The 19,815-nt window shown below is 39.2% G+C and overlaps 1 protein-coding gene across 17 annotated transcripts in view; it reads right to left on the reverse strand.

The window, feature by feature from the left end:
• PBRM1 (polybromo 1) overlaps positions 1–19,815 on the reverse strand; it is a 118,215-nt gene that overhangs the window by 36,066 nt on the left and 62,334 nt on the right. For all 17 annotated transcript variants that reach the window (XR_002829801.1, XM_023755658.1, XM_023755655.1 and 14 more), the window contains 4 exons: positions 15,264–15,475; positions 3,393–3,578; positions 1,948–2,105; positions 1,066–1,329 (listed from right to left, as the gene is read on the reverse strand). Coding sequence is in view for 16 of the 17 variants with exons in the window: in XM_023755658.1 (XP_023611426.1) it covers positions 1,066–1,329; positions 1,948–2,105; positions 3,393–3,578; positions 15,264–15,475 (820 nt within the window). In the remaining variant the exon portion in view is untranslated. The remainder of the gene's footprint in view (positions 1–1,065; positions 1,330–1,947; positions 2,106–3,392; positions 3,579–15,263; positions 15,476–19,815) is intronic.

Below are 19,815 nucleotides of genomic sequence, written 5' to 3' on the forward strand. Positions count from 1 at the left end.
GGTTGCCTCCTGCATGTGCCCTGACCAGGGCCAGGCCGGGGAGGAGCCTGCAACTGAGGCACGTGCCCTTAGCCAAAATCGAACCTGGGACCCTTTGGTCCGCAGGCACACTCTATCCACTGAGCCAAAACATCTAGGGCTCCATTGATTTTTAGAGAGAGTGGAAGGGAGGGGGAGAGACAGAAAACATCGATGTGAGAGAGACACATCAATTGGTTGCCTCCCTCACATGGCCTGACTAGGGCCAGTGATTGAGCCTGCAACCAAGGTATGTTATCTTGACCAGAATCAAATCTGGGACCCTTCAATCCTTGGGCCTGACACTCTATCCATTTATTTATTTATTTATTTTTTTAAAATATATTTTATTGATTCTCTACAGAGAGGAAGGGAGAGGGATAGCGAGTTAGAAACATCGATGAGAGAGAAACATCGATTCAGCTGCCTCTTGCACGCCCCCTACTGGGGATGTGCCCGCAACCCAGGTACATGCCCCTGACCGGAATCGAACCCGGGACCCTCCAGTCCGCAGGCCGACGCTCTATCCACTGAGCCAAACCGGTCTCGGCCATACTTTGTTTTTTTAAACCTCACTAGAGGATGTTTATTTTAATTAATTAATTAGTTAATTAATTAATTATTTTTTAAAGAGGGAGAAAAGGGGAGGGAGGGAAGGAGGGAGGGAGAGAGTGAGAAACATTGATGTGAGAGAGATATATCAATCGGTTGCCTCCCACACGTATCCAGACCAAGGATCAAACCCAAAACCTAGGTATGTTTCCTGACCAGGAATTGAAGTCAAGGCCTTCTGGTGCACAGGAAGACATTCCAACCAACTGAGCCACACCAGCCAGGGTTGTTAACTGATTGTAGAGAGAGGAAGGGAGAGAGAGAAACATGGATTGGTTGACTCTCGTACATGTCCCAAATGGGAATCTAACCCACAACCTTTCAGTGTTCAGGATGACACTCCAACTGAGCCACACTGGCCAGGGCTTGATTAAGGTTTTATACTGTTTATTTTGAAATGTAAAATTCTTTTTTGTGTGGCTATTATCTACATACCTTTTCCAAGTTAAAATTGTCTTCAGTTCGACTGTCTTCTGAGTTGTCTGCATTCTTTTCATCATCCCCTTTATCTGCATTTGCAAATACAGAGGCCACTCGGACCACAGGCAAGGGCACATCCCGAGGGACAAACCTAACAGAACTGATGGGCATGGTCCACAATTTAATTTTCTTAAAAGATTTGGTTTTGGCAGAATACCGTGATTCACAGACAAAAACATCCTCATCTCGAAAGTTTTCTGGGCATAATTTAAAGTATTCCTAGGGGATATAAGAATAAAATTAATTAATTTTCTGAAAACCAATGAACCAAAAATAAACACCAACTAAATAAACAAAAGTTAAACTGTTTAGACTTTCTGACAGTTAACAACAAATGGTAAATGAATCGAGATCTAGTAGTATTTCCTTGCTTCAGAATGACTTTATTAAATACATAACATGTAGCTTATTTAGCCTAACAATTGCCCCTTTGAAAATATATTAGTATTTCATACAGCTGTAATGTCCTTTAAAGCTATGGGCAGGATTCCTGTGCCTCCATCAGATAGATACATAAAAAATACATCTTATTACCCCACTAGCAGGTTATAATGACCTTTCAGAAAATGTTATCCTTAACAGTTAGTCTTGTAATATAAAAAAATTTAAGCTGATTGCATATAGCTACATAGTGTAGGCAGCAAATAGTCTTTCACCATCATGTTCAGGTTAATTTCTTCCTAAATCTTCACATATAGCCATATAGACACAGCTTAAAGAAAATTTTTTTTTCCCAGTTTAAAAAGAGCTGCTAATTTTATAAGTATCAATTTGTTGTGTTTATAAATTTTATTTCCATGGAATGATTTATACTTTTTGTACTAATAAGTTTCTTACCTTGACAAACATGACCACACATTTTCCTAGAATTTTACTAACGGGAACTTTATTGTAATAGTCACTCTTAAAAACTTCTTTTTCTAGGAATTTTCGTGTAGCCAGATGGAATGTTTCATTTGGCCGATAAAACCAACAGCCATACAACCATTTTTCACCTCAAAAACAAAGAGAGAATTACCATGAACAGAAATCACATATTCTTTGCAAAATGAGTAAATCTATCCATTCTGCCATGGCCTAAATCTACTAATGTGCTTTTTATTTTTATTATTTCAGAACGGAAGGGAGAAGACGAGATAGAAACATCAATGATAAGAACCATTGATCAGCTGTCTCCTGCACACCCGCTATGGGGGAATCACACATCCCCTACGGAGGATTGCACACCCCCCTACGGGGTATCAGCCCACAACCAGGGCATGACTGGAATTGAACCTGCAATTCTGCAGTCTGCAGGCCAACATTCTATCCACTAAACCCGTGGTCGGCAAACTGTGGCTCGTGAGCCACATGCGGCTCTTTGGCCCCTTGAGTGTGGCTCTTCCTAAGCCTTAGGAGTACCCGAATTAAGTTAATAACAATGTACCTACCTATATAGTTTAAGTTTTAAAAATTTGGCTCTCAAAAGAAATTTCAATCGTTGTACTGTTGATATTTGGCTCTGTTGACTAATGAGTTTGCTGACCACTGCACTAAACCAAGCCGGCTAGGGCCCAATGTGCTTTTTAGACCACATTTCTTAATACGATTATCTTAGAAGAAATAATACTTTCAAATAATGAAGTGTAATAAATAAGGCTTAGAAATGCTACTTTCTCTCTCATATTAAAAGATACCTAATACAAAGAATGAGGAAGGTGATGAGACCTGTTCTATGCTGCTACACTTTCTAGTTCAGGAATATAAAAATATTTTACATGATGAACAGATGAAAGAATGGGAATGCCTGGATCACATTTCTGACTGCTTTTGGCTTCACTAACTCCTATTCATTCTCCATGTCTCAAGTTTAATGACAATTCTTCTAGGAAGCCTATTGAAATCAAATTTTAAGTCAAGGCACATGTCTCTCTGTAATAATTTTTTATTTGTGATTTTTATTGGAGTGGTTATGCCAGGGGCAAAACATGGGCCTTTTGTTCTTCTGAATCTCTTATCCTACAGAGTTTGGCTCATGGTGTGTTTTTAATAAATATCAGTTGAATGAATAATCTCAACTACATTTCAAAAAGTTACATTTCTTTTGTCTCAACTGCGCCACTGCTCCATAGTGCTAGATCCTATGTTTTTCATATAAGGGGTGCTTAATTATATTTTATACATTGTAGAACAAGTATTGTTAGAAGACATAAAATGGCTAAATTACAGTTTTCTCCTCTGAGGACCAAGGAGTAAAACAGTCACATCTCACAAATGTGCCCTTCAATTTAAAATGAACTTACCAGCAGAATCTTCCCACAGTCTCTCAATACAGACTATATGTGGTTGTAGACTGGCTTCCGAGGGCTCTACGTAGACATAATCTCCAACATGGTACATGCTATTCTTAAAGCTGCAGTCCTGGCTGTAAGTGCGATGTAAACCTGAGAGGCCTGCAGCACCCGAGGAATCTTCACTCTTTTCAGCCTCTTAGGTAAAAAAGACAAAAGAGGCTCTCATTAAAGGAATGTTGGAATTAGATGTAGGATTCAAATAACACATATTAATACATTTAATTCTTTTCTAGACATTCAAAAGCAAGATTCAAGACAAATAGTATAGCATCCATATTCCCAATAGTCTCTACTCAAAACTGTCTCCTTGAATTATAACTAACTGCCATTATTAATTTAAATAAATACATTAAGTAAAGGATCTATAAAATATATATATATATATATTTTATATATATATTTATATATATATTTTATATATATATTTTATATATATATATATATTTATATATATATTTTATATATATATATATATTTCAGAGAGAGGGAAAGAGAGATAGAAACATCAATAATGAGAATCATTGATCGGCTGCCTCCTTCACACCCCTTACTGGGGATCAAGCCCATAAGGGCATGTGCTTTTGGCTGGAATTGAACCTGGGACCTTTCAGTCCGCAGGCCACCGTTCTATCCACTAAGCAAACCAGCTAGGGCACTGTAGTCATTCTTGATGATACAGAAAGATATAAAGACTAAGTCATTTGCACATCACGTAATCCTAAAGATAATCTAATGCCACCTTCATCTTAATGCCTCTGAAATTATTTTCCCTAACAGTTATTATAGTTTTGGCATGATTAATGGAATCTTAGAATTGAGGAAATATGAAACATCCTATATAATAAAGAGGTAATATGCAAATTAACCCTCACAAGATGGCTGCCTACGACCAGGCCGGCAGGGAGGTTAGTGAAAGATGACCAAACGACTGAACAGCAGGCTGTGTGTGGGGCGACCAGGCCGGCGGGGGGGGGGGGGGGGCAGTTAGGGGCGACCAGGCAGGCAGGCGGGCGGTTAGGAGTCAGCGGTCCAGGATTGTGAGAGGGCTGTCCGATTGCCAGTTATCCCCTGAGGGGTACAGGGGACCCCCCCTCCCCCATGCACAAATTTTGTGCACCAGGACTCTAGTGTATATTATATAATACTAGAGGCCCAGTGCACGAATTCATGCACAGGTGGGGTCCCTCAGCCTTGCCAGCAATAGGGGCTGATCAGGGAGTCTCGCCCAGTCCCAATCAAGGCTGTGGAAGGTTGGCAGGCAGGGGAGAAGGGGCCATGGGAGGTTCTGATTAGGGCAATCGGGGCCAGCCAGCTGGGGGGAGAGGCTGCGGGAGGTTGGCCAGCAGGGGTGGGGCCGTGGGAGGTTCCGATCAGGGTGATTGGGGCCAGATGGCTGGGGGGAGGGACCACGGGAGGGTGGCCATGGGAGCTCACTGACCACCAGGGGGCAGCTCCTGCGCTGAGCGTCTGCCTCCTGGTGGCCAGTGTGCGTCATAGCGACTGGTCGACTGGTTGTTCTGTTGTAATGGTCGCTTAGGCTTTTATATATAAAGATACAGCACTATAAACCCTACACGTACACACTTAATATATCATGAACATTTCCCCTGAGATTAAATGGTTTTCAACAAGCCTCTTTTTTTGTTAAATAAGACTTTATAATGACTCTAGTACAAGCCATTATTTGCAAATACCATAGAGTTTTTGTTGTTTTGGTTTGCTTGCTTTTTTAGAAAAAACCTCTGCCAACATCTTTAATTAGTTCCTTGGGATAATTTTCCATGAATGGAACAGCTGGAAAAAATCACTTTAAATATTTATTTATTAATTTTTTAAATTCTCACCCAAGGATATTTCTCCATTGATTTTTAGAGTTAGTGGAGAGGGAGGGGGAAGAGAGAGAAATATCAATATGAGAGACACATCAATTGATTGCACCCTAACTGGGGTTGGGATCAAACCTGCAACCCCCAGTTACGTGCCCTTGACTGGGAAGCAAATCCGTGATCCTTCAGTGCATGGGCTGACGCTCTAACCGCTGAGCACACAGTCCAGGGCACATTTTAAATATTTTTTTTTTAACGCATATTCCAAACTGACCCCTACAAGCCTGTACCAATTTAAGTCCCTCACTGTTTGGCTACAAGTGGTCAATTTCTCCACTCCCTCTCTAACATTGGTATACTAGATCCTTATACTTTTGTTAAAGCTTTGCCAATTTTGATGGGAAATATTATCTAGTAGTTGATTAATCAGATGAATCCCTGTAATATATGCAGCATATTCACAAGGTTCTTGAGAATTTTATGCCAGCAGGAACACTGTCAACTGGGCTGAAAGGAAACAGAAAGAGTACAAAATGAAAGAGTGCTATTCAACACCCCAATTGTACAGACAGGAAAACAGGCTGATAAAACACGCAGCTGTAAACACATGCTACCTTTCATGAAAAAGGATGATTCAGAGGGCAGAGTATTGAGTCGCAGAGGACTATTTTCAGGCCTTGAAACGTAATGAAGTTTGGATTTCAAAATTGCTTGGAATTGATAACAATTTTTCCCCTTCCATCTCTCCCTTTTGAATGGGAATGTCTCTCTTAGACTATAGTGTTAGGAGCAGAGGACTTTGTTGTTGTTTTTATACAGGTCCACAATTTGTGTCCCAGGATGGATCACACTGAGAACCTCACCCATACACCTAATTTAGAGGATTTAAATGAGATTCGAGACTTGTGATGTTTAGATGAGATTTTTATACATGGTACAGGAATGTTACTCTAACAAATATCTAAGAAATATGGATGCCCTGACCGGTTTGGCTCAGTGGATAGAGCGTCGGCCTGCGGACTGAAGGGTCCCAGGTTCGATTCCGGTCAAGGGCATGTGCCTTGGTTGCGGGCACATCCCCAGTAGGGAGTGTGCAGGAGGCAGCTGATCGATGTTTCTCTCTCACCAATGTTTCTAGCTCTCTATCCCTCTCCCTTCCTCTCTGTAAAAAAAATCAATAAAATATATTTTAAAAAAATAAATAAATAAATAAAAAGAAATATGGAAATGACTTTGTAATTGGGTAGCAAGCAGAGACTGGAAAGAATTTTGAGAGCATGATAGAAAATTAAGCATAGGTTGCCTTGAATAGACTGTTGGTAGAAAAATGGACAACAATTTGGCAGTTGAAGGCTCAGAAAAAAATGAGAAAATGTTATTGGAAAGTGGAGGAAAGGGGACCCTTGTTATACGTATAGCAGCAGAAAACTTAGCAGAACTGTGTCCCGAGTTATTTGGATTCTGGGCTTTTTGGGCTGATCTTCTAGTTATCTTTTTCTTTCTTTATTTTCATTTGTTGTTCTATTCCTTCAGAGATTTCAACTTTATCTTCTAATCCTTCTCTAAATGTTTCCGTTCTGCTACCACTAAAAAAATTTAAATTGAATAAATTTGACATACAGTATATAAATTTAAGGTGCACGATGTATTTCTTTGTTACTTTTATATATTGTTGCCATTGTAGTGATATTTATCACATTACATTATTGTTATTTATATTAATCATACTGTTCCATGGCTCATTTGCTTACTACTTGTTCCAAGATTGTACCATTAAACATCAATATTATAACCCTCTCTGCTATCATTTTTTTTAAGTTTTATTGAGATACTAGAGGCCCAGTGCACGAATTCGTGCACCAGTGGGGTCCCTTGGCCTGGCCTGTGGGATCAGGCTGAAACCAGCTCTCTAACATCCCCTGAGGGGTCCCAGATTGTGAGAGGGCGCAGGCCAGGCTGAGGGACCCCACCGGTGCACAATCGGGGCCTGGGAGGGATGTGGGAGGTTGGCCAGCAGGGGAGGGACCACAGGAGGGCTCCAGGGCGTGTCTGGCCCATCTCGCTTAGTCCCAATTGGCCGGACCCAGCAGCAAGCTAACCTACCAGTTGGAGCATCTGCCCCCTGGTGGTCAGTGCACAACATAGTAAGCGGTTGAGCAGCCTTAGCATATCATTAGCATATTACGCTTAGATTGGTTGAACTGCTGACTGGTTGAGTGCACACTTAGCATATTAGGCTTTTATTATTTAGGATAATTCACACATCATATAATTTGTTTATAGATGCAGTAGCCTGTCATCTCTCTGAAGGTCTAAATGTTATAGGTTTTGTATTTTCCTTAAATTTTCTCCTTCTATTTCCCTTTGTTTCTTCCAAGTTCATTTTTTTTTTGTTTTGTTCTCCATTTTACATTTGAGAGATTTTCCTTAAATATTTGGCCCTATTTAAATAGTACCTGCTCCTACTTTAAGGGAAAATGCTAAAAAAGCTGATTATAAGCTCTCTATGCACATATAGGGCTGGTTGACTACTGGATTTTATTTGGGACCTCCAGATGTTTTTATCTTTAGCTCTTCCCCATTGCCTGGTCCATTTCTTAAGGGGAAAAAAAATCTCCTGTTCTCAGAACTGTAAGCCTGACTGTGCATTCTAGGAGTTATTAAGAGGGCCAGGGGGTCTCACTATCCCTCTCTTCAGAATAATAACCTCACCCTTAGGTCATCCTGGTTGTCCCTAAGTCTAGACTTTTTAGGATGAACGGTCACAGGAAGGGCTTGGGAGATGATCTGGCAGTTCAGAAACTTTAAATTTAGACTTTTCTGTTTTAAGTACACGTGCACCTGTATTTTCAGGAATACCTGGTATTCTAATCCCTGTGCATTTCTAGACAAAAAATGGCCTTCTTAAGGTCTTCATCCAATACTATCTTTGAAGCTAGTGTCCATTTTCTAGCTTTCAAATTTTAATTGCCATTATCTCCTCTTCCACTGTTTTTGTGTTTTTACATTTTTTGTAGGCAGGGAATGCTTCTGTGTTTATGTCTTTTGTTTTGTTTAAAAAACAAACAAACACCCTTTCCATCATTTTAGAGGTGTTTTGGGAAGAAGCTGCAATAAGCATTTGAGTACAATTTGCCACGTTTAAGTGAAAGCCCTATATTGCTGCTTTATCTTTTTGTACTTATCCTTGTATGAGTGGTTAGTTCTGGTATTTAATACAATAACAGGATGTGTGAGATCTATATTGTCACTGATTAAGAAACTTCCTCTATGGCTTAAAGACAGAGAGGGCAAACTGATACAACCACTATCCTACTTTCTGCTGTTTTGCTGTTTAATATTCATAAAGTAAACTGACATAGGACAGTCTGAAGCAGACCATAGTTATTTCTCTGGCTAGAAATAACTAGTTACAATAACCCTCAGAGCACACTGCTTCTATAGCCTTTCCTACTCAGTCCTTCTAATGCTGACTTCACATTCTATGGCAAAGCAACATTCCTTACCTACTTCCAGTCACATTGTTGAGAAATATAGTCTCTCAGTTAGTGCAAAAAATAGAGTTATTAATAGGGATGTTTAAGTAGTAGGGCTCCCTTTCCTCTAGACATGAAATAGGTACAGTGCTAGGAATGGTCCATAAGTCTTCATAGATTATTAAGTCACTGGAAATAGTTCCTGGTAGCTAAGGATCAATTTAGGGCAAAGACCAGTAGACTTTAAAATGTTAGTACTACCCGTTCTCTAGAATGTACCATCAAATAATGGCTTCACATATCATTGTTAATGCACCAAGGCAGGCAGGTGCCATAAATTCTTGCCCCTCTGCTCTTTAAATTCAAGGCCTTACAGCAGTGGTCCCCAGACTTAGGTTTGCATCAGAACCACCTACAGGACTTGTTAAAAGATAGACTGCTGGATGCTGCCTCAGTTTCTGAATTGGCAGATCTGGAGTGGGACCCGAGAGTCTGCATTTCTAACAAGTTCTCAGATGGATGCTGTTGATGCTTGCCTAGAGGCTACACTCTGTAAACTGTGTTAGAATAATTTAAGGAGCAGCTATCATTAACATTTTGCTGACCAGTTATTTCGAGCCAGACGGCTACTTTTCTTTTAGTAGTTTTGGCAACCCACGGTCCTCCCTTATTGTTCCACAGACCAGTGTTTTGTTCTTCAATAATAGTTCAGCTGTGGATACTTGATGTAGTAATTATCTTGGCAAGTATGATGCCAAGAACCAAGAAAAGGCTGTAAGATGGATAACAGAATCTGTTGTAACTTTTTGCTTTCACCTGTATATATTTCAAAGTTGCAAAAATAGCCACTCTCACTTTCATAAAGCATCCTTACTAAAATTCCATAATTTTTTTTTTTTTTTGCCGGATTGTACGTCTTGAATCTGATGCATCCTCTCCATGGAATCATTGCTTCATCGAGTGGTAACTGCTGTTTGGTATATATAAAGACTTTAATTTCGAGATAAAGTGATCAAAAAGAGGTCTGACTTTGTAAAGATGGTCTGTGGTGCATGTTGTTTGTGAATTATTGTTTAGATGGAAGAATGTAAATACTTGCTCGAACCTCTTTCCAGTCATCATTTTTTGGAAATATGGGTGATTTAAGTAAAGGATCGGTTGGCCAGTAATCTCTCCATTCTAGCTTCTTCGTTAGTCCCATCAATATAATTAAACCAAGAAACATCTTTATGTCCATATAAGTAATGTCATTCCATGGTGAAGTTGTAGCAGAGGTTTTGTGGTATTTTCCCATTTGATAATGGTATAAATTGGTTTGAGAAATAATGAAATAGAAAAAAATCCTTATCAAAAAATAAATTGGTTACGTCACTTATACTTTGTGGGTCTTCAAATTTAACAGTTACACTTGAAATATTTGTATAATCCTCCAAGGCAGGTAAAATGTCTTTTTCTGCCCATTATTCTTTAGAATCACTTTCACTTTCAGGTACTAAGCATCACATTTCTCTTTTGCCTTTGTGATGGTCTAATGTCAGACTCATTACTATCTTCCGACGAAGTACTATCTTCCAAAGTCACCTGGCCAAACAAAGTGTTTGCATATAAATCTCTCAAACGTTCTTCTCTGCCGTGACACATCTTTTAAAAAACTTTTGCCATAATAAAAGGATGGAAAGAATTAGAGGTATTGCTCCTCATGTCTCTGGAAATACTGACTGACAAGTTGAGAAAAAGACACTTGGTTAACTTGTGACCGGTCAGCAATGTTCAGACACAGAAACACAAATATACTCAGGACTGTTCAGCACGGGGTTAATTTTGCATTGCCAGGAAAAGTGCCAACTAAATAAAAAAATTCTGCCGAAACCGGTTTGGCTCAGTGGATGGAGCGTCGGCCTGTGGACTGAAGGGTCCCAGGTTCGGTTCCGGTCAGGGGCATGTGCCTGGGTTGCGGGCACATCCCCGGTGGGAGATGTGCAGGAGGCGGCTGATCGATGTTTCTCTCCCATCGATGTTTCTAGCTGTCTGTCTCTCTCCCTTCCTCTCTGTAAAAAATCAATAAAATATATTAAAAAAAAAATTCTATCTAAAACTTTGTCAGTAGAATTAACATGGTGGTCCCAAACTTCATACCCCTTATAGCATCGGCATTTTCTGTTTCCTCTTTCACTGATTTCCATTTTGATCTTCATTCTTTTCTCTATTTCATGTTTGATTTGCTCTTTGTTTTCTAACTTCTTGAGGTGGAAACAGATTTTGTATTTTTATTAGATTTGTATCTAATATATGTACTTAAAGCTATAAACTCTACTAAGAACTGCTTTTAGGCTATAACCCATACATTTTAGTGTTCTCATTTTCATTCAGTTCAAGATTTTTAAAATTGCCTTGTGATATCTTCTTTGATCCATGGCTTAGAAAGGTACTGCCTAATTTCCAAATATTTGGGGATTTTCCAGATTTTTTTCTGTTGCTGATTTCTAATCTAATCCCACTGTTTCCAGAGAACAAACTTCATGTGATTTTAATCTGTTTATATTTTCTGAAACTTTGCTTTTATGACCTAGCATATGGTGTATCCTAAATAACGGTCTATGCTGCTCGATAAGAATGTGTATACTACAGTCACTGAATATAGTATTTTACACATGTCAATTAGGTCTAGCTGGTTAATAGTCCTTGTCTTAGCTCAGACTGCTATAAAAAAATCCACCATATACTGAGTGACTGAAACAACAAACATTCATTTCTCACAGATCTGGAGGCTGGGAAGTCTAAAGTCAAGGTGCCAGTAGATTTGGTATCTGGTAAGAACTCACTTTCTGGTTCATAGACAGCTGTCTCTTCCTCTTTATCCCCTTATACTAGCACTAATCCCATCATGGTGACTACATGCAAACCTAGTTACCTCCCACACCTCCAAATAATTTAACACTGGGGATTAGGCTATAACATGAATTTTTTTTTTTTGGGTGGGTGTTGGGGGTGAACACAAACATTCAGTCTATAACAATGTTATTCAATATTCTACATTATTGCTGATTTTTGGACTAGTTGGTCTATTAATTGCTGATAAAGGAGTACTGAGACTATAATTGTTGAACTATTTCTCTTTTCAAGTATGTCACTTTTGCATCATGCCTTTTTAGGATCCACTGTTAAGTGTATATATATTTATTAATATTGTATATTCCCATAGTCTTGATCCTTTTAACATTAGAAAATATTCCTCTTAATCTCTAGTAATATTTTTCCTCTTAAAGTCTATTTGTCTGATATTAACATAGCCACTTCAATTCACTATGGTTACTATTTTTCATGGTATATTTTCCCCCTCCTTTTCCTTTCAACCTATTTATGCCTTTGAATCTAAAATTATTCTTTTTTGTAAAATAATATTTTTATTGATTTCAGCGAGGAAGGGAGAGGGAGAGAGAGACAGAAACATCAATGATGAGAGAGAATCATTGATGGGCTGCCTCCTGCATGTCCCCTACTGGGGAACGAACCTGCAACCTGGGCATGTGCCCTGACTGGGAATCGAACAGGGACCTTCTGGCTCACAGGTTGGTGCAACCTCTGAGCCACACTGGCTGGGCTAAAATGATTCTCTTATAGACAGTATATAGTTGATCTTACTTTTTAAATTCAGTCTGATAATCTATGCATTATGATTAGCATGGTTAGCCTATTCACAATATGTAAGGTAATTATTGATATGACTGAATTCATGCCTGCCATTCTGCTATTTGTTTTAATATGTTTTATTGTTCCTCTTTTCCTCCTTTACTGCTTTCATTTGTATTAAGCAAACATTTTTGGAGTATCATTTTTAATTCCTGTGTTAACTTCTTTTGGTAATTTTTTCAAGTAGCATTACAAAATGCATCTTAATTTACCACCATCTACTTCAAGTTAATACTGGCTTAATTTCATTAAATAATGCAACTTTGATCCAATATAGCTCAGTTTTTTTGTGCTGTTACTGTCATATACATTAAGTCTTCACTTAGCAATTGATATCAACTTTAAGTAAAATGATGCATAACAGCCCTAGCTGGTTTGGCTCAGTGGATAGAGCGTCAGCCTGTGGACCAAAGGGTCCCGGGTTCGATTCCGGTCAAGTGCACGTACCTTGGTTGCAGGCTCCTCCCCGGCCTGGGGCCCTGGTTGGGGCTCATGCAGGAGGCAACCAATCGATGTGTTTCCCTCACATCAATGTTTCTCTCTGTCTTTCCCTCTCTCTTCCACTCTCCCTAAAAATCAATGGAAAAATATTCTCAGGTGAGGATTAACAACAAAATGATGCATAACAAATTTTCACTATAGGCTAATTGATATAAACAAGAGTTAAGTTTTTACTTCATCTCATCAACATAATGAAATAATATTGAACAAAATTTGTATTTGACGATCTGCTATAATTCTATAAATGTTATAAACATAGCAATAGTATTATAATAATTCCTTTAAATAACCTAATATTTTTAAAATAAAATAAGTAGAAAAATTGCAAACATGGTCTTTTATATTTACCCACATATTTAGCATTTCCAATACTCCTCAGTACTTCTTATGGATTCTAGTTATCACCTGGTATCATTTTCTTTTGGCCCAAAGCTCCTCCTTTATTATTTCTGATATGGAAGATCTGCCAGCAGTGGATTCTCTCAGTGTTTGTTTATCTGGGAATGTCTTATTCCAGCTTCATTTCTGAAGAATAGTTTTGCTGGATATAAATTTCTTGGTTCAGTTTTTTTCCCTTTCAGTACTTTGAATATCATTCCACTGCTTTCTGCCCTCTACTATTGCTTATGAGCCATTACCATATTATTTATTATTTTTTACACGATGATTTGTTTTGCTCCTTTCAAGATTTTCCCTTTCAGCAGTTTGATTATGATATATCTGGATGTGGTTCTCTTTGTGTGTTCTTACTTGGTATTCTTGGAACTGTAGGTTAATGTTTACATCAAATTTGAGACATTTTCAACCATTATGTATTCAAATACTTTTCTCTCCCCTCCTCTGAGACTCCTAGTGTAAGTATAATAAGACACAAGACATGAAGGGCTGCTCCTAAGTCTGCACAGCTAACAATCAATGAATGATTTAGGTGGTGATTGTACTAAAGTACCTCAAACCTGTAAGGATTCAACCTCTAATGATTTATCTGTATTCAGTCTAATATGTCTTATATGTCTTTATGACAAGTGTGGCTTGGGGAATGCATTCAAAGTTGTAGCCAACTTTCAAGTATCACGTGCATTTTGCTTTTCATCCAGTTCTCATATTTCCCTTGCACATGCATCGTTTTCCAATTATCTAAGCCTGTGTGGAGAACTTATCTCATCCCTTCTACAGCTAATTTTTTGGATATTCCTCAACCCCATTGTCATGTCGGACTAGTAAAACTGCAGGTTTACCCCATTCATTTTTGCATCTATCACTTTTCGCTGACAAAAACAGAGACCTTCCTCACCACCCACCCCCCCACCCGCCAATTGCCATCCTAAATGAGTACATCCCATCTGACAGCAAAGCTGCTGGATTTTGCAGTTAGCCCTATGCTGGTAAAATTATTATTCTCACCAACCAGGTTCCTTTCTCTTCTTTTTTGCATATGCCGTTGCTTATAAAAATTTGTTTAAATCAACTTAATTAATTTTTTTGCCTAAAAATTCTATGCTAAATACTAGTATAACTCTTAGAAAGTCATATATTCTAGGTACCTATGTGAACTTGAACTTTACCAGCAATGAACAAATTTATAATAAAAAGCTCGCACTGTCAAAATATTTCTAACTTATAACAAGTGACTCGAAGTAGTATTTTAGGTTGATACAATTAAAATTTAAAAAAATTTCTTCTAGTTACCAGATTCAATCAAAATACCATCTATTTATCTGGCCTAGAGTCTGTAGGAGAAGACCCATATTGCTGAATAATGGGGCTACAAAGCTGAAAATGCTTTCTAGCCCTAGCTGGGCCCCTTAGGTTTTTATCTACAAATAGTATAAATCTCCCACACTTGTGAATTAATTGACTATGTTCCTGAAATACCAGGGTAATAGCTGTGTCACATGTAACTTCCAATCTTTTTCCTGTCTGATGACCAAATCGATATTGATAAAAACATCTCCATCTGCCCTGGCTGGTTTGGCTCACTGGATACAGTGTCGGCCTGGGGACTGAGGGGTCCCAGGTGTGATTCCGGTCAAGGGCATGTACCTTGGTTGCAGGCACATCCCCAGTAGGGGGTGTGCAGGAGGCAGCTGATCGATGCTTCTCTCTCATTGATGTTTCTAACTCTCCATCCCTCTCCCTTCCTCTCTGTAAAAAAATCAATAAAATATATTTAAAAAAAAGAAATTTCTATCTTACCATGTCTATTTTGAAAGTGTTAACACCCTAGTCTTCATTTATTCAAACAGGATTCTACTCCACAGCTAATTATAAGGCAAGCTAGAAAACAGTGTATTTCTTGATATTTAATAAAATGAAAAGAAACTAACCTCTTTTTTCTTCTTCTCGTTTTAGTTTATCTTCCTCTATTTCTTTCGGTAATTTTTCCTTTTTCTCTTTCTCCACATCATTATGCAAATGTTTTGTAGTATAGCTGAGTGCCGGTGAAAGAAGAATCTCTCCATTTTTGCAGAGTTCATCACGAATTTTAATGAAAAACTGCTGAAGCTCTACCGCATCTTCATATATTTCAGAATCTGTCCTATAACAACATTAAGAATATCTATTGACACACAAGCTGCTTCTTTTAAACACCCCAATTACATATTCAATTCTATCGAATGCTTCTTTAATGTCAATAATTGATATAATGATACTTCTGCACAGTTCTAAGAAGGTTATCTCCTTAAAATTCGTTAGAACAGAATTTGATAAGTCATTTTTCCTGGGTAAGCCTCATGCCCACCAGTTTCCTTTTCATGAAGGCTTGCTCCTTGCACAGCTCATATAAAAGGAAAGGCCTCGTACAGTTTTGGGGTAGAGGGGAAACATGGCATATCACCAGTTGATTTTGGCAACAGGAGGCTGCCAAAATAAAAAACTATACTAAGGTTCTATATCATGCACAACACTGACTTGCATCTAATCTTTGGATTAATTTTTACTTTCTCTTAATTGAGGGACCAACGCATTACATAAAGTGTTAACAAAAGATGTAGGCAATGTCTCTTTTCTTCTCTTTGGATTTGTATTATCATGGTTGCTTAGGCTGGTAGGACTCAGAGAATATTTGGCCTAAACTGTAAAGTCATGCGGGATTTTAATAGTTAAAGATCAATGTTCATTTTAATTTCCCAGAAATAACCACATAATTCTTGGGAACCATCAGAGGCAACACAATGAGAGATGGAAAAAATGATGTCATATTGAAAACTTTTAAAAGTCTTTAAATGAGAGGGCTAGGGAAAATAAGTTCAGAATTTGTACTGGTAGACATTTTACTACTATCTCAATTCACTGTGGTCTGAGGAAGGCTTAAATCTACATATATAAAAGCCCAGCGATGGGAACAGCAGAACGACGAGAAGGACTGGTGGCTATGACGTGCATGGCGGCAGCCAACCAGCCTGATCCAGGCCCCGATCGGCCCCCTCCCTGGCTGGCCTGGACCTTGACCAGCCCCCAACACCACAACTGCGGGCGAGGACGGCCAGCCAACTGCCCGTGGCCCCTGCCCACTGCCCAATGGGCCCCCATCAGGGTGAGCTGGCCAGACCCCACTTGTGCACAAATTCGTGCACCAGGCCTCTAGTATAACTATATTAAGTAAGAATACCAGGGTCTGAAAAAAGTATTCACAAAGGTAACCACAGACAAAATCTTAGCAGCAGTTTTATAGACAGTCTTTCTGGTCAGGGGAGTGTGGCCTGCTGACACCCACTATCAGAGCACCAGCCTTTAGCAAAGCCCCCCCACCCCCACCCCCCCAATGCTTCTCTTCATCATAAAAGATGAAAATGCAAAAAAATCTAAAAATATTGCCAATAACAACCAAAATGGATGTTTCCAGAAAGGTTTTATAACTCTTTGCAGGTTTTAGAAATGCTAATATTTGTAGGAAAGCAATAAGAATAAAACTGGCCAACAAAAGAAACTCCTAAAAAACTATTTTGATGCCTGTTTTCTGAATAGAAATATCTGAAGACTGTTCACTAGAAATTAAAAATCATTTTATAATAGCTTACAATTTTAAAAATAAAATTAAAACACTTTTGGTAATCAATGTCACAATGAAAAAAGGGGCAAATTTATAATTCCATCATGTCATGTGGTTTAGTAATGGATATTCCTTTTTGAAGTTAATCCTCATCCGAGGATATTTTTCCATTGATTTTTTAGAGAGAGTGGAAGGGAGGGGGAGAGACAGAAACATTGATGTGAGAGAGAGACTCGATTGGCTGCCTCCTGCATGAGCCCTGACCAGGGCCGGGGATTGAGCCTGCAACCCAGGTACGTGCCCTTGACCAGAATTAAACCTGAGACCCTTCAGTAAGCAGGCCAACAGTCTATCCACTGAGCCAAACTGACTAGGGCCGGATGTTTCCTTACAGAGCCTTTAAACATCGGACATATCCTTTCTGTTTTATTTAAACAAAATAATATAAAGAATCTATTAATCTAAGAGGCTAGGTATTCCCTGAATGTGCAAGACCAAAATCTCAAGATGGAAAAAGAAATAACTCTTATTACACATAATTGGTGGGTAATCCTTACAGATACGTCAGACATTCAGTAGAAGAATTCAGATTTAGGAGGCTCTTAGTGCTTCCCTTGTTCTTGTCCCCTTACCTGCAATGGAGTCAGAATACTTAATCCTGGACTACTGCCAGCAGATTAGGAAAGCTAGAGGCCAACTGGCAGGAGTCAGCACTGTGCTATTACTGAATACTGCTGATAGACAAACTACTGTCACCCGAGTGCACTTTTCTATGCCTCACTGTTCAGATCCCTTCTACTTCAGGGTATGAAGTCCTAGATGATGTTGGGAGCAGTGGTGGATAAAGATAAGTGTGAAGAAGTGTGAACATGAAAATCTACTGCATATGGACTTCATTAAATTCATGAACTTAATATTTCTGGAACATCTATCTTCATGACTGGCGATATAGTAAATAACGCCATGGTTTATCATCATTCACTAAACTGATGATACATCTCCATCTCAGCAGCATGGGTTATTCCCTCCCCTCCCCTTTTATTTTGTTTCTATCACCATTAATCCACCCTATACCCTTTTCCACCTCCACTCACCCAAGCATAGGTTATATATATATATATATATATATATATATATATATATATTTCAGAGAGGAAGGGAGGAGAGATAGAAACATCAATCATGAGAATCATTGATTGGCTACCTCCTGCAAGCCCCCCACCGGGGATTGAGCACACAACCTGGGCATGTGCCCTGACCAGGAATCAAACCGTGACCAGGTAAATCAAACTGGTTTACAGGTTGATGCTCAACCCAAGCCCCCGGGGCAGCATGGGTTTTTCTTAAGTACGATATTCATTCACAAAGATAAGAAGGGCTTTCCTCATGTTTTACAACAAAGCTCTGCGCATGAGAGTGAAACTGATCATTATCTTATATAGATAAACCTTAGACTCTATCTCCTAGGCTTCAAAAGCAAGCATCAGTCATGTCAACAGGAGCATGAAAAAAACTCATTTCCGCCCTAACCGGTTTGGCTCAGTGGATAGAGCATCGGCCTGCGGACTGAAAGGTCCCAGGTTCGATTCCGGTCAAGGGCATGTACCTTAGTTGCGGGCACATCCCCAGTGGGATGTGTGCAGGAGGCAGCTGATCGATGATTCTCTCTCGATGTTTCTGGCTCTCTATCCTTCTCCCTTCCTCTCTGTAAAAAATCAATAAAATATATATTTAAAAAAAAAAACCCAACAACAATGGCCCTAACCGGTTTGGCTCAGTGGGTAGAGCGTGGGCCTGCAGACTGAAGGGTCCCAGGTTTGATTCCGGTCAAGGGCATGTACCTTGGTTGCGGGCACCTCCCCAGTAGGAGGTGTGTAGGAGGCAGCTGATCGATGTTTCTCTCTCATCAATGTTTCTAACTCTCTATCTCTCTCCCTTCCTCTCTGTAAAAAATCAATAAAATATATATTTAAAAAAACAAACAAAAAAAAACCTCATTTCCTTGGGATACAAATCTGATTCTTAAAATAATCATGTTACCTATATAAGATAAATAAACTGCTAATAATCTAAGAGACAAATGTACTTTGAAAGACTCACAGAATTAAAATTAACACCAAGTTTTTTTTGTTCGTTTGTTTTTAAAAAAATATATTTTATTGATTTTTCACAGAGAGGAAGGGAGAGGGATAGAGAGTTAGAAACATCAATGAGAGAGAAACATGGATCAGCTGCCTCCTGCACACATCCTACTGGGGGGATGTGCCCGCAACCAAGGTACATGCCCTTGGCCGGAATCGAACCTGGGACCCTTCAGTCTGCAGGCCGACGCTCTATCCACTGAGCCAAACCGGCCACGGCTTAACAGCAAGTTTTAATAGGGATGTGGTGGAGAGTGACTTTAGACTTACAGACTATTTGAGAACAAGAACAGAAGTCAGAAGTCTAAACTCCATGAAAGCAGGGTTTGTCTGTTTTGTCCACTGGTGTATCCCATGCATTCAGATAATGCTCATAACTGATGGCCACTCAATAAACATTTGTTGAGTAAAAATAATTGACAAACGCAGATTTGATTGCAAAGTGCATGTGCACACACACGCGCGCACACACACACACACACACACACCCCTCTCACCCCAACCTTGGTCTTTCTCTTTATTTCTATTTCCTCTACGGAAGAATAAGGACCATTTCCTAAATGGGTCACTCCAGGGCTTCTCCAATCTGAACTCAACTCCACCTGTTCCTTGAACACACTATATTCCTTTCCTAATTCTATGACATTACTCATACCACTTGTCATAAAAGAATCCCACCCATGCTTCCATTTTTCCTGATTCCTCAAGCCTTTTTAGAACTCTAGTGCAAAGTTCCTTACTCCA

The sequence above is a fragment of the Myotis lucifugus genome, unplaced genomic scaffold (assembly GCF_000147115.1).
Source record: "Myotis lucifugus unplaced genomic scaffold, Myoluc2.0 scaffold_83, whole genome shotgun sequence".
NCBI lineage: Eukaryota > Metazoa > Chordata > Mammalia > Chiroptera > Vespertilionidae > Myotis > Myotis lucifugus.